Source organism: Daphnia magna, linkage group LG4 (assembly GCF_020631705.1).
Source record: "Daphnia magna isolate NIES linkage group LG4, ASM2063170v1.1, whole genome shotgun sequence".
Lineage (NCBI taxonomy): Eukaryota > Metazoa > Arthropoda > Branchiopoda > Diplostraca > Daphniidae > Daphnia > Daphnia magna.
Window position 1 is genome coordinate 10,600,531 of NC_059185.1, and position 12,219 is coordinate 10,612,749.

The window sequence follows — 12,219 nt, forward strand, 5'->3', positions numbered from 1 at the left end:
TCGCAGTCAGACGTGACTGTTGCGTAGGCCAACACGCGCGCACTGTTGACAGCGTAGAAATTCGAGAGAACTGAAGACTTCCTGTGGCGCAATTCAACTGGCAGCACGTATATGTATACACACAAAAAGAACTATACAACAGCACATATATATCCAGCAAACAAAACAAAAAAAAAAAACAGGAGCGTGCCTGTGTTTATCCGTACGACAACACACACACACAACTGAATAATCACTGCGCCAACAACAGAAACTCGCGGCCTCCCCCATCTATATATCCTAACTATATGCTATACACATATTGCCACTTATTTCTATATACGTATACACGAATAGACGGATACGAGATATAATGTCATTCCCCTATTTTTCTCATACGTCGACCGTCTCTCTATACCCAACGGGAGTCTAATTTCTCGTACACGTTCATTTTCAAACCCACTACATACGTAATTTGTTTAAACGAAATGAAACACATGTTGCCCATGCGATTCTCACGTTTTTTTTGTTTTTTTAGACTTTCAAGTAAGCAACCGAGCGCGCATAATCACAAACACCAGAGTTTATTCTATATAGAGAAACCTTCATCGTCTTTTCCTTTCCATTAGGTTAACGAAAAAAAAGGAAAAAAAGTGGGACATTATTGGGATTGCAAGGGCGTAACGAGTTTGAGCAGAAAGGAAGTTGGTTAGACACGCAATCAAACTTTTTTTTTGTGTGTGCTCAGGGAGTGCATGTTCAAGATGCAAGTCAGCAACTCGAACGCCAAATGAGAGGGCAGAAATAAAAGTCTCTGCTGCCGAGTGGATGATTTACACAATATAAAGTTGCCTCGATTTGAAATAGTGTAGGTACGTACACGATCACTCAATCCAGTCGTCGCTTTCTTTTTGAAACAGACCATCAGCTACTGTATATATTTAAATGTATTGCTTATTGCCTTCGTGTGGGGGGTCCTTCTTTTTTGGACGATTGGTTCAGTTACCAATGAGACCTCAATGAAAAGACGGAAATTAGTAATATTCCCAATTAAAAAGGGCGTTTACGTGCTCACAGAATCCTGGCTTTTGAAAGTCTGGCTAAATTGGAAATTGCGGTGACCTCCACAGCGTCCGTTCGCATCAACTTTTAAGTCAATTTTTGGGTCATATCATTAGCCGTTTTTGCTGAAATTCAATTATTTATATGCAACACATCGCAATCAAAGGACATCGACCCACTTTGGGATCCATGTTTATTTCATTATCACGTCCATTTTCTATACGTTTGTCCTTTATCGTGACAGTGCGGGAGTGAGGCGTACCAACCGCAGTGGGCACTCAGACAAAAGAGCCTGGAGATTAAAAACGGGCGATTGGAGTAGATAAGAAAAGAGGTCACTAAATGTATTACGTCAACATCGCAGCATATACCCACGGACAAAGTGAGTTGTTATTCGCTTGCGCAATCTTAACTGATTTGATTTCAAAGGTCCACTGAATGTATATAGACGTGATTAGAATAGAAGACTTTCTAGTTTTGTTTTTTTCACGTGCAACTTTACGTCAATGATATTCTTTCAAAAGTTTCTACCCGACTGAAATGCGAATCGATTGCGTTTCAAAATCCAACAAGGAACGGGACGATAGAAAAAGAAATCAAAATTGAATGGCATATAAAAAACTGGCAATCACCGTCCCTTTAGTTGTATATGTATATGTCCATAAAGATATGAAAGAGAGTGATCGATCGTCTAGAGCATATGGCTTGGGTGTTACGTGTATAAGTGTATAGTCGGTAGTAATATTCCAAAGCGGAAATGACAAGTTTGGCTAATGTAGTGCACGGAATTGCATGAAATATTCATGAATCTTTTTGCTGGAGAAGAGGTGGAGGGACGGTGCCATCTCTTTTGTTATGGCAGCCTTTATACAAAGAAAGAAGCCGTACTGTTTGATGTCTATAATGGGGCAAAAGTCCGCGCGTTCACGGAACTTACGGTTCGATGTGAATAAGAGGGGCGGAGGAGGTGGATGGAGGGTGAATTTCTGGTCGACACACACACTTCATCTAACATGCTTCCCCGCCAGTTAATAAAATCTGGCACCCCGCTCCCTCTTGATCCGCTCCCCGTCAAATTATTCCCCATTTCACCAACAAGAAGCGCATCTTTTTTCTTTTTTTGATGATATATTCACCCCCACTCCGCCCACTTTATGCATCCGGGTCCACCAAAAAAAGCTGAATCAGAGTAGGCATACGGCACTTGATCACTTAAGACTCATTAGTAACGACACTTAACCCTCATAACTATTCAACATTTTTCCTAGGAAGCAAAAGGAAATCGAAAGCAAAAGCAGTCACTTTTAATAACTTGGAGCCATCTCGGCCACTTTCTCCGGTGGTTGCCGTACGCTACGTTGAATTGATTGAACTTGCATTCATCGCCATCGTTGGGCTCGTCAAAAATTCATTTGAAGAACTCTTACATAAAATGAATCATGTTCCATTTTCCTAGTATATCTTGAAATGGAGCTACATTTTTGGAATTATTCAACCGATCGTGAACCCTTGGATTTTCCAACTGTTTAATTTTGACTCATATGCTATTCCTTCGTTCCTAGTTTCATCATTTGCTAGGCGGTAACCGTCTCGCAATGTTTTCAGAAATGTTTGCGTTCATGAGCACGACAAAAGTTTCCAACTTTTCAAAAACTTTTCTGTTCTGCTGTATTTTGAATTGGATGAGCTAAATGTGATGGCCAGTAGATGGCCTTTGCGGTGCACGTGAGGAAAGAAATGGCATCGTTTCTCGCAACGCGATTTTTACAAAATACTCGTAAGTTTCCTTATTATTTCACGAAGTCACGCATTTGCCCGTAAAAATTTGCATTGTCATTGCAAAATTTGAATAATTAATTCTCCCTAGCTTGTATTTACCTACCCCAGCTGTTCTATTGGTATTTTGACATTTGAAATTTGGAAATGAATGGATGGTTTGTTTCAGAAGAGGGTTGATCTTTCTTTATCCAGGATTGTGAAGAAGTTCGACTGTTGAGAATTCTGATGAAAATCATATCGGTTGCCAACCAGAGATAAAAATATGTCAGCAGATTTATTTCTTCCAAACATCAGCCGTTGGCTAGAACTAGGCCAATATCAGCAGATAAAGAATATTATTCTTGATCGTACCCATACTCCAAAGGTTCGGGAGCATGGCATGGACATTATTCTTGGTGTGTGCAATCACCTCAACTCCGAAAAAACTGTCTGGTCTCCCGAAATGGAAGAGTGTTGTGAATTTTCCCTGTTAATGGTGGCTCAGTTATCAAATCCCAAAGAAGTTTTAATAGCTTTGCAAGAACAAGTGGCAGAGTTTGGATCGAGCTCAAAGTTCAAGATTCTTCTTCTGCCATTTCAAGCTGTCCTGCTACGATTACCTGACAAGCAGAGTAATATTCTTAACATGGTTCTAGAGACGATTGGAGAACATGTTAGCTCTTTACCACTACCTAGTCCGGGACAATGCTTTGAGGGTAAAGATCGGATTCTGCTAGACACAGATCCAAAAGTTCAATGTATTTCTGACATCTATGAAGCCCTGGCTGAATTCTATGCCCCTTTTGTCAAGCAGATGTCACTGAATCGCGTTCAAACTAAGCTCGATGACCAAACCTGCTTACGGGAACGGCGTCGGGTGCTAAAAAAGAACCTGCTTAAAACAATGGAACAGCCTTTAATCTGCATGGATTTGCATTTTGCCGAAGGAAAGAGTCCCAGTCTACTGAGAAGAATTGCCGAAAAGCTTGTTCATCATCTCTCGTGCGTCTGCGGAGATTTTTTCTCTTTACCGGAAATCGTTCATCATTTTCAAGGCAAATACAAATGCCCGTCCTCTTCTTCCTTTGATGATGGTAGTCCTCCACCAACTCTCAAGTCGCTGGGAATGATTTTCTATCTCGTCTATGGTGAACAGCTATCTTGCCTAAGCGTCCCCTCAGTCTACAGCCAGCAATTCATTTTTCATACGGTTCTGCAATACGCCGACCTTCTTCTGAGGAGTGGAGAACCACTCGTTGTTCACAAAGGACTTCTCCTTATTCAAGGTCTGCTGAAGCATGTGGGGGACTCGTCACTTTCTATGGATTGTCTCGATCATCCCATCCATTTTCAGATATTCCAATCGTTAATTTGGTTGGCTGTATCTGGTGTCAACAGCCGAGAATTCAAGGCCCTTTCAGTCGAACTGTGGCGTCCATATTTAGACAAACTTCATCTCGCTGCCCGTCACCATCTTCTCAACAGTCTTCTGCCCACTTTGGAGCATCCTGGTCTTCGAGGATTGGTTATTCAATATCGTCAAGGATCAGATCGCTCTGTGTTTAGACAAAGATTTGCCCTACTTTTTGCACGATCGCCTTGATGCTTATCTACCTTTAATTTGGAAGCTACCCCAAGACGTAGAAACGGACCTGTTGGAACACATGGACTCCATCATGAGTGCGTTAAATCTAGCTCGCTTCCTCCTCCTTCGCGACAGGCCGAACGTGAGTGGATTTGCCAAACATTTGCCCCTCTTCGAAGTCCAGTTCACCGAACCACTCGCCAGAGCCCTCAAGCTTTCCCGAGCCCATTATGAACATTATGAATCCGAACTGAGCAAAATAGGGAGTGGCGTCGTGGCCATCTGCAGTGTCCTTTTGTCTATGCCGGAAATGTCTCTTGAACAGCGAAAATCAGTGATTACATCCGCAATCAACTCGTTCGATCTTCTCGAAAGCGTTCTCGCCCGAGTTGTTGAATGTCTTCATTCATTTTCTGGATCTCCTCCGACCTGTGAACGGGACCCATTAGAGACAACCGACAACTGAAAAAAAAAAAATGCACAATTCTCTGTTTAAAATGGCTAAACGTTCTTGCGCTAATACCCGTTGGCAAAAAGAACAACGCTTTTGCCTACTGACTGGAGGTGGATTAATACACCCGCTACTGTTGTGGCGTCTTGTCTCACTATGTTGTTTCTTTTTCAACCGTTTCACTATCTCGTACTACTTAAGAAAAAAATGTACTGTACTTGGCTAAGGGCGTTTTATTTTGACTAAAAAAGGTTGTCACTTGCATCGCTTTTCTAAATTTCATTCCTTTACCTTGTTTTTACCTGGTGTTTACAGGCAGTCTCACCAGAGGCGTGTTCTTCCGGTGGACTCCAGTCGTCCGTTCCCAATCAACGGACGCCTTCCCGGATGATTTCGGATGCCAAAGAAACTCAGCGTCTCAAAGACGAGGAGACGGAGTACGAAAATGACATTAAGGTTAAAATTTTAGATGCTGCCTTAGGTTACGTCGATATTAGCGGATGGAGTAAGGAAGCATTGGCTCAAGGTGCGAAAGAATGAAACTCTTCAGTCCCCCCCCCCCTCCCTTTTTTTTTTAGAACAATCTCATTTTGTCCAATCTATACCCAGGAGCTGAAAGCTTAGGCTACCCTAGTGTTACGCATGGACTCTTCCCTAAAGGCGGAGTCGAATTAGTCCATCATTTTTATCAACGAGCAAACGATCGTTTATCGTCCGAGCTTCCATCTGATATACAGGAAGCTCATCTCGATCCACTAAAGTATATTGAGAAATTGGCCCGCGAAGATGAGTCGCTTTATTTGACAAAACGTAATTTTATTGTTTCAGAGCGAAGAATGATCTAAAGATATTACGACTCGCCGTCGAAAAAAGACTAAGGATGAATGCGGACCACATATTCACTAGCAGATGGACTGAAGCGTTGGGCCTTATGGCTTTCCCACCAAATGCGCCATCATCTTTGAAGTTGTTGGCCAACCTCGTTGATGAAATGTGGTTCCATGCCGGTGACACCTCAGCTGATGTAAGTGGAAAATGGAACCCATTTCTTGACGGGCAATTTCTTAATATTGAAACCTTAGTTTTCATGGTACACCAAGAGAGCCCTGTTGGCAACCGTCTACAAGTCTACGGAGATGAGCATGATTCAAGATAGAAGTGATGACTTTAAAAGCACATGGGAATTTTTGGATCGTCGCATCGACGAGGTTTTGTTAATGATTATTCCTAAAATCATAATTTTTATCAAATTTGAGCTCAGCATTTAATCAAATGCTTCGTTGTTTAGATGGATCAATTGCGCGATTGTCCTAAGAAATTGGAAGAAGCATCTGTCGTCATGAAAGGGTTCTATCAGACCGTAAGTTTTGCATTTGAAGAAAATATCCCAACAAAAAAACAAAACATTAATCAAATTGTGTGTTTTTTAAGGCGCTGAATGTGATAGGCGTCCCAGACAGGAGGAAGATGGAATAATTCATTTATCAAGTTGGGTGTTTTCTCTAGAACAAATACAAATAGCGGAGAGCCGGTGGTGGCTGGTAACTAAACTACACCGTATTGGCGTTCATTTGGTCATCTAGTTTCCTTGCGATGTACGAGCTAAGGTAGGATACTTCAAATTTAACATCCTTTACCGAGAAAATTGTTAGATGGAACACATTAGTGATAAGTAGGTACCGTATTGTGGTTGATAGCTCGCTGATCGATATCTGTTTTCGTTTGGAAGAGGCGACACTTGTTTATGTCTAGGCTTTTGCTGAGCCATAAACATAATAGTGCGCCGGATACTCGAATATCATTTTCATATACCGTCAGCCATAACAAATGAAACTTCATTCATTTTGGGTTTCAATTGTTATTGCCTATGCCTAGACTTCGCTGTAGTCTATTTTCCTAAAGAGGATGTCAAAACGTTGTTCACCTCGAATAATAGGGCAAGCATACCGAAACATATTTCAGTTAGCGATTAGAATGTTTACGTCTTAAACTTCAGCCGGAACACGACATAAAAGCGCATTAGAAATTTGCACTAAGGTCTGGTCCCATCATAAGTTTGAAGTTCCTGAATGATGCACTCACCTTCATGTTGGTTATTGTTGCCGTCGACATGTCTTGTACAAAGTTTAGCATTACGGCTAATGTGTACAAAAATTGTGTGGAATCCAGACGACCAGCGCTAGCGATGTTCGGCAGCAACAGATTCTTGTATAAATAAACAACCATATACTTCTTGCTTCTTTTCCAGCTCATCAACGAACGAGTATAACCAAGACCCTGTTCAAGAATATACCCATCATACTCTCTCCCACTTTTGATTATTCTAGCTGACGATGTATCGCAGATACAAGCTTGTGCTTGCGCTTTCTTGTGTTCAAGAATCCGGCACGAGTCCTCTAATTTCGGAAACCATATATAGCGAAGAGGCCCATTAATCCCCTCAGCACTTCCAGCTCGTATAGCGCTAACGTAAACTGTGAACAAGTTCGATTGCCTGCTCACTTCCTTCACCGCATGCTGTAGCTAACTGTTATTATTCTCCTGCTGAAAAATCGCTTTCCCTCAACGACGTATGGTCCACTATGTACATATACAAAGTCTAAACCTGACGATATGGCCACCACCCCTGCGTTTCGTTAAATAAACTTAAGCCATAACGACTGCGTGCACAGAACGTGACCAGATTATGTTTTCCACTAAATGTGCTCAAGATGAAGGATTTTAAGAAGTAAAATTTTTTTATCGTGGACTTTGACCCTATTTGCAGTCAGCTGATTTACGTTATTGGCAAAATTGAATGCGTTTAACCTGAAATGCGTTCGTGCGTCGTATCATTTTTTTGGATATTCGCAACTGTTTTTCCTCACTCATGGCAATAATAGTAATCATGAAAAGAATGTAAGAAGAAGCCGAGACTAGAATGTGGTCGACGGTGGTGTTCTCTCAGCTACGTGCGAACAACTGGTGCCGTTGATGAGGCAAAACAAACCACAGAAATAGCCAGAGAACCCCAGGTTTTTCGACGCGTTCTCAGTTTATTTGCTAAGGCTGACACCCATCGACGCAGCTACTAAAATTCTCCGCAACTCTTAACAGCACCTCTTGTAAACAAAAGAAGAGAACAATCATGAAATTCTCACAAGAGCGGTTTCGTTCCGCCGTAGAACAATGCAAGACTATTCTGATCGTTGTGTACATCGATGAAACGTATTTTTATTTCGTGCTCATCCGCGATTCTTTGTTCGATCAAAATGAGTTTTGTTGAGGAGTAAGAGGAAGCCATTCAAAAATATTTATTACTTCACAAAATTGGCTAAAATAGAGTAGTTAGTAAATCGAACAAGATACGCTAGTTAGATTAATGTGAATCTTTTTGATATCTCTTTTTGCAATTATGTTAAGTCCTTTTAAATGTCTGAAACCGCGTCGGATGTGATTTAGGGAGAAGGACATGTTGAGAAGTATTGCCGCCATCGTCCACACAACTGAGGTTTTCAGCAACGTCTGTGCAGTGCTCTAGAGGACTGTTGCATGACATTTCATCTTCGAAGAGAAATCAAGCAGAAAACAAAGTAAAGAAATGTTGCCTTTAAAATGAAATATTTTTAAGAGCGTTACTTGTAAGGTGGGGTTCTTTATTGTGACGCCATTTCATTCTTCGATTCTGGAACCAGACTTTTACCTTAAAATGCCAATTAGTGAAATTGTATGGATCAGTAATGACAACAAGTACGTTTAAAGAGCCGTCTGTAAGATCATTTGCAGGCTAGTCAAGAGTGACACTGTTTACAAAGTAGTTTTATACTTGTGCATCGGTGAGCTGGAGGGCAGCTGCCAGCTGTCGGCGATCTGGTTTAGTGATGTATTTCTGAAGTTGAAAACGTTTTTCAAGCCCCTTCCGCTGTAAATTGGAGAAGACAGCACGCGACCAAGACCGCTTTCGCCGACTGTTATTGCTGCCCGTTTGTTGCTGGTCAATCGAGTCTTGTTGTTGGATTTGCCCTTGTCGAATTTCTCTCACTTGCTTCTCAACGACCGTGATTTCCTGTATTTGTGCGACAGATTAGGCTGTCTCTTTCGTGGTCACCAGACCAAACATGCGTCGGCACCTGTTTCAAATATTGTTATTATTAGTTTGAACTTTCAAACTGAATAATTTACACGTTGTCGTCGGTTTCGGCTCGTTTCTCGTTAACCAATACTACCATTTGCGGAGTTAGTATTTAAATGGATGAGTTAAAAACAAAACTATCCTGAACCTTCCTCTTTATCGTGCTCCTTCTGTAGCTACTATCCATATAACTAACACGCGTGTAAAAGAAACAAAACTAACCTGAGTGATTGAGCGATCGACTCCAATTTGATTGCCGAGAATACGATCAATGCCAAAGGACAGTTGATGCTGCTTATCCATAATTCTTGATGACATAAAATTTGCCATGGCCAAAGAACTTGCTGATGTTGGATGCCAAAAATGATTGGCAGCGGCAGCTTCCAAAACGGCGAGATCCAAGAGTAACAATGCTGGGCGTGTAGCGTTAGTTGGGTCCGATATCCATGGCCAGGAAGAGGATAAAAGTCCTGCTTGCTGCTGACGTTGTTGTTGATTTTGTGCTCCTTCGTAACCATTCAACTTGAGTAACGTAGAGGACCAAGATACGAAATCCATTGTGTGGCTGAACTTGTCGTCTTTCTTGTCCGACTTGGTTTGCCACGGGTTATTTGACTCGAGTCACTGCTCGCAGGCAACTGGTTACTTTCTGCCTGACCCCGACGGCACGACCCACGTGGATACCCCATAGGAGGCACGCTGGCATTCTGCAACATGCGAGTTTCTTATGTCTCATTGGCCTGTCTAAGAGAGTGTGTACGTTTACACTTTGAAAACGGTCCGCTTCTATTGCTGCTTTTCCAGACGTGTTACGTCAGGAAGGGCGGTCCTGTGTACGTAAAGGTGACTATTACAAGGAGGAAGAAAGAGCTTCCTACGCTACAGCTCTATTGTTAAGAACAAAGACAAAATCATGGTGGAGAATTCAAAATGCGCTGTATGTCTTGAAATCTTGATCAAATGGATTGCGACAGTTGCTTCAGTGCTCATGTGTCGGTTGGCTGAGTTAAATGAGGTACTGAACACACCCATGACATGGATTTGGATTTCAAATAACGAATTAAAAAAGCTTCCATAACATTGCGTAAGAACATTATTTAGCGGACTAGGAAAAAATGCGATATTTGTTAACTGCATGCAAATAACTATCCAGTATGATTTTAGAAATATTGAATTGTTTATTTACAAAACAGGAAGGAGCGGAAGTGAGACAATGGCATTTGAAAAAAAAAATAAAATAAAAGAAACAACAACATGACAAAGATCACAAATGAGTAGCGTTTGGTATCAATTTTGAGTATGCATTCATCCTAGTTTTTCCATCGGGTGCTCTATCAGAGGAAATGAAATGCTTTAACTTCACTTTTTAATGATTAAAACATTTCACGGAACTCACCGATACTCTTAATGTGTTATTTATGTAATCAATCTCACTTTGGTCGTCAATAGAATCTCTGTACTGGAGCAGACTTATTCGATCCTTGTTACTAATCAGCACCTGGAAAACAAATTTCTTAAAATGAAATGTTTCTAATTCAATTCAACAATGAAATACATCAATGACGATGCGGTGACGTTGGTATTTCTTCGCTAATTGGTATCGCTTTTCAGATTTTTCAACCAACAATAGTAACTGGTCAAATAGGTTTGGTTTGCCATTCAAATTTGATGCTATTTCTAAGATCCGTGGAATTGAAAGACTTGCAGATATTTTTGGTGCACCAAACATGCCCTGTGGATGAAACAAAAGCAAATAGAAGTTATTTTACAGGTAACAAATGACCATTCATTTCAAGCAACCTTCACGAGAAGGATTGGAAGTGGATCTTCGTTCATCAAGATTCTTCCAATAAACGCGTTCCAAAGGAATTGCCTTTCCGTCAATTTGAAAGTTTTTTTAAGTCCTATGGGGGAAGCCAATAGATTTTCGGGAGCGTCCCAGTTGTGGCGACAACAATACTGCAAAGTGGAAAGTAGTGAAGATCCTACTAAATTTTGAGCCGTAACAGCTTTCCCAATGAATGGCGATGTCCTTGTATCATCTATTTCAGATTGCGGAAGACGAGCTCTGGTAACAGCAATTGGACCTTGTCTTTCCAATAGTAGGATGTGTTCTTCTATAATCTCAGATTCAACTTCTATTTGCTTGAAATTTTTTAATTCGTTTTTATAAATCTGTTCTAGAGAAGACTGAATAGTTTGCTCCCCTTCTCTGAAGCAGCTATTATATAAATGGACTACAGCTTCTTTGGTCTGTTGCAGTTCACCACATAGGATTGCTGCTTCTTTAAAACACTTTTGCTTTTCCAAGATCGCAATGTACTCACGGGCCGCAACGTATCTTTCTTTCAGAAGAGGAAACAAAACCACCTGATGCAAACTTTTTTGAAGGAAAAGAAGAACTGCACAGATGACATCACCATCACCTAATTTCAGAGCTTCATCTAGCAGGATTTTCTTGTCACTTAGTTTCTTAAAGCAACTTAAATCATAAGACATTCCAAGAAAAATTGACCTCACCACATCTTTGGGACTAGACATAGTTTCATCCTGCATCACAAAGAAAATTAAAAATTAACAAGAACGACAAGGTAAGGAAATGTATATCAGGCTTTATACTCACATTTATTGTTGAAGAAAGTAGTTTGCAGGTCACTTCACATTGTTTGGTGGGTTGGCTTGTATTGAATTTGTAGCTTGAGTTGCTACAAGTGCTAAGTGATGATAGTGAATTTGACAATTTCCTATGAGTTTCACCTCTTGATACCACTGGCTGATGTGGAATGTTTTGCTGGACCTCCTTTGACAGTTGTGCAGTCTGCAATGGAGTTGCTCCAAAAATGTCACCAGCATGTTCCTAATGAAGAGCATGATTAACTTTAAAATGATGGTTTTCTTCTTAAACTGGAAACAGATCAGTAATACAGACACTTTGTAATACTCATACATTTTCTTCAGAGTCAAAGTCAAATCCTTTTGTGGCTGATGATGACCAATATTTTTCATCTTCTGGTTTATCCATTTATAATTTTTTTATGGGAATGCAAGTTTGTGATAAATCCAATTCTTAGAAGGAAATAATTTCTGCACAAATCAAACCTTTTACATAAACGATATTGTTTTTCCTTTTTTTAGTCGTCGTCTGCAGTTGGACCAGTTTGACTTTGACAGCTGAAGTAGCCTGTACATGTGCCGCACTTCCGCTTCTAGCATTTTAACTCTTTTAATTTTTTTCTACTGTTTTCAGTAATTTTAAAAAACCCGTTTTACGAA

The 12,219-nt window shown here is 40.7% G+C and overlaps 4 protein-coding genes across 5 annotated transcripts; 2 read left to right on the plus strand and 2 right to left on the minus strand.

Moving 5' to 3' along the window:
• Positions 1 to 2,805: 2,805 nt before the first annotated feature.
• Positions 2,806 to 4,992, plus strand: LOC116919943 (glomulin). The gene is given in 3 exon segments (XM_032925974.2): positions 2,806 to 2,939; positions 3,013 to 4,333; positions 4,335 to 4,992. Coding segments are annotated over 2 exon segments (1,767 nt in total). The 5' UTR covers positions 2,806 to 2,939; positions 3,013 to 3,082; the 3' UTR covers positions 4,851 to 4,992.
• Positions 4,882 to 6,385, plus strand: LOC123466304 (ubiquinone biosynthesis protein COQ9-B, mitochondrial-like). Its single transcript, XM_045172642.1, is given in 8 exon segments — positions 4,882 to 4,948; positions 5,151 to 5,230; positions 5,232 to 5,361; positions 5,445 to 5,595; positions 5,664 to 5,859; positions 5,918 to 6,043; positions 6,124 to 6,195; positions 6,267 to 6,385. Coding segments are annotated over 8 exon segments (867 nt in total). The 3' UTR covers positions 6,312 to 6,385.
• A 1,728-nt stretch (positions 6,386 to 8,113) lies between these two features.
• LOC116919946 (homeobox protein ceh-12) lies at positions 8,114 to 9,504 on the minus strand. The gene is made up of 4 exons (XM_045172643.1): positions 9,169 to 9,504; positions 8,641 to 8,898; positions 8,454 to 8,517; positions 8,114 to 8,378 (listed from the first exon to the last, which is right to left on the minus strand). Exons 1-4 carry the CDS (start codon positions 9,502 to 9,504, stop codon positions 8,233 to 8,235), a joined length of 804 nt encoding a protein of 267 aa, XP_045028578.1. The 3' UTR covers positions 8,114 to 8,232.
• A 597-nt stretch (positions 9,505 to 10,101) lies between these two features.
• On the minus strand, positions 10,102 to 12,114 carry LOC116919944 (spermatogenesis-defective protein 39 homolog). Of its 2 annotated transcripts, XM_032925978.2 has the most exons (6): positions 11,894 to 12,114; positions 11,570 to 11,803; positions 10,747 to 11,496; positions 10,502 to 10,678; positions 10,343 to 10,444; positions 10,102 to 10,277 (listed from the first exon to the last, which is right to left on the minus strand). In XM_032925978.2, exons 1-6 carry the CDS (start codon positions 11,966 to 11,968, stop codon positions 10,257 to 10,259), a joined length of 1,359 nt encoding a protein of 452 aa, XP_032781869.2. In that variant the 5' UTR covers positions 11,969 to 12,114; the 3' UTR covers positions 10,102 to 10,256. The 2 variants fall into 2 exon arrangements, with proteins under 2 accessions (XP_032781869.2, XP_032781868.2); XM_032925977.2 differs by having other exon boundaries at positions 10,102 to 10,444.
• Between the last annotated feature and the right edge of the window lie 105 nt (positions 12,115 to 12,219).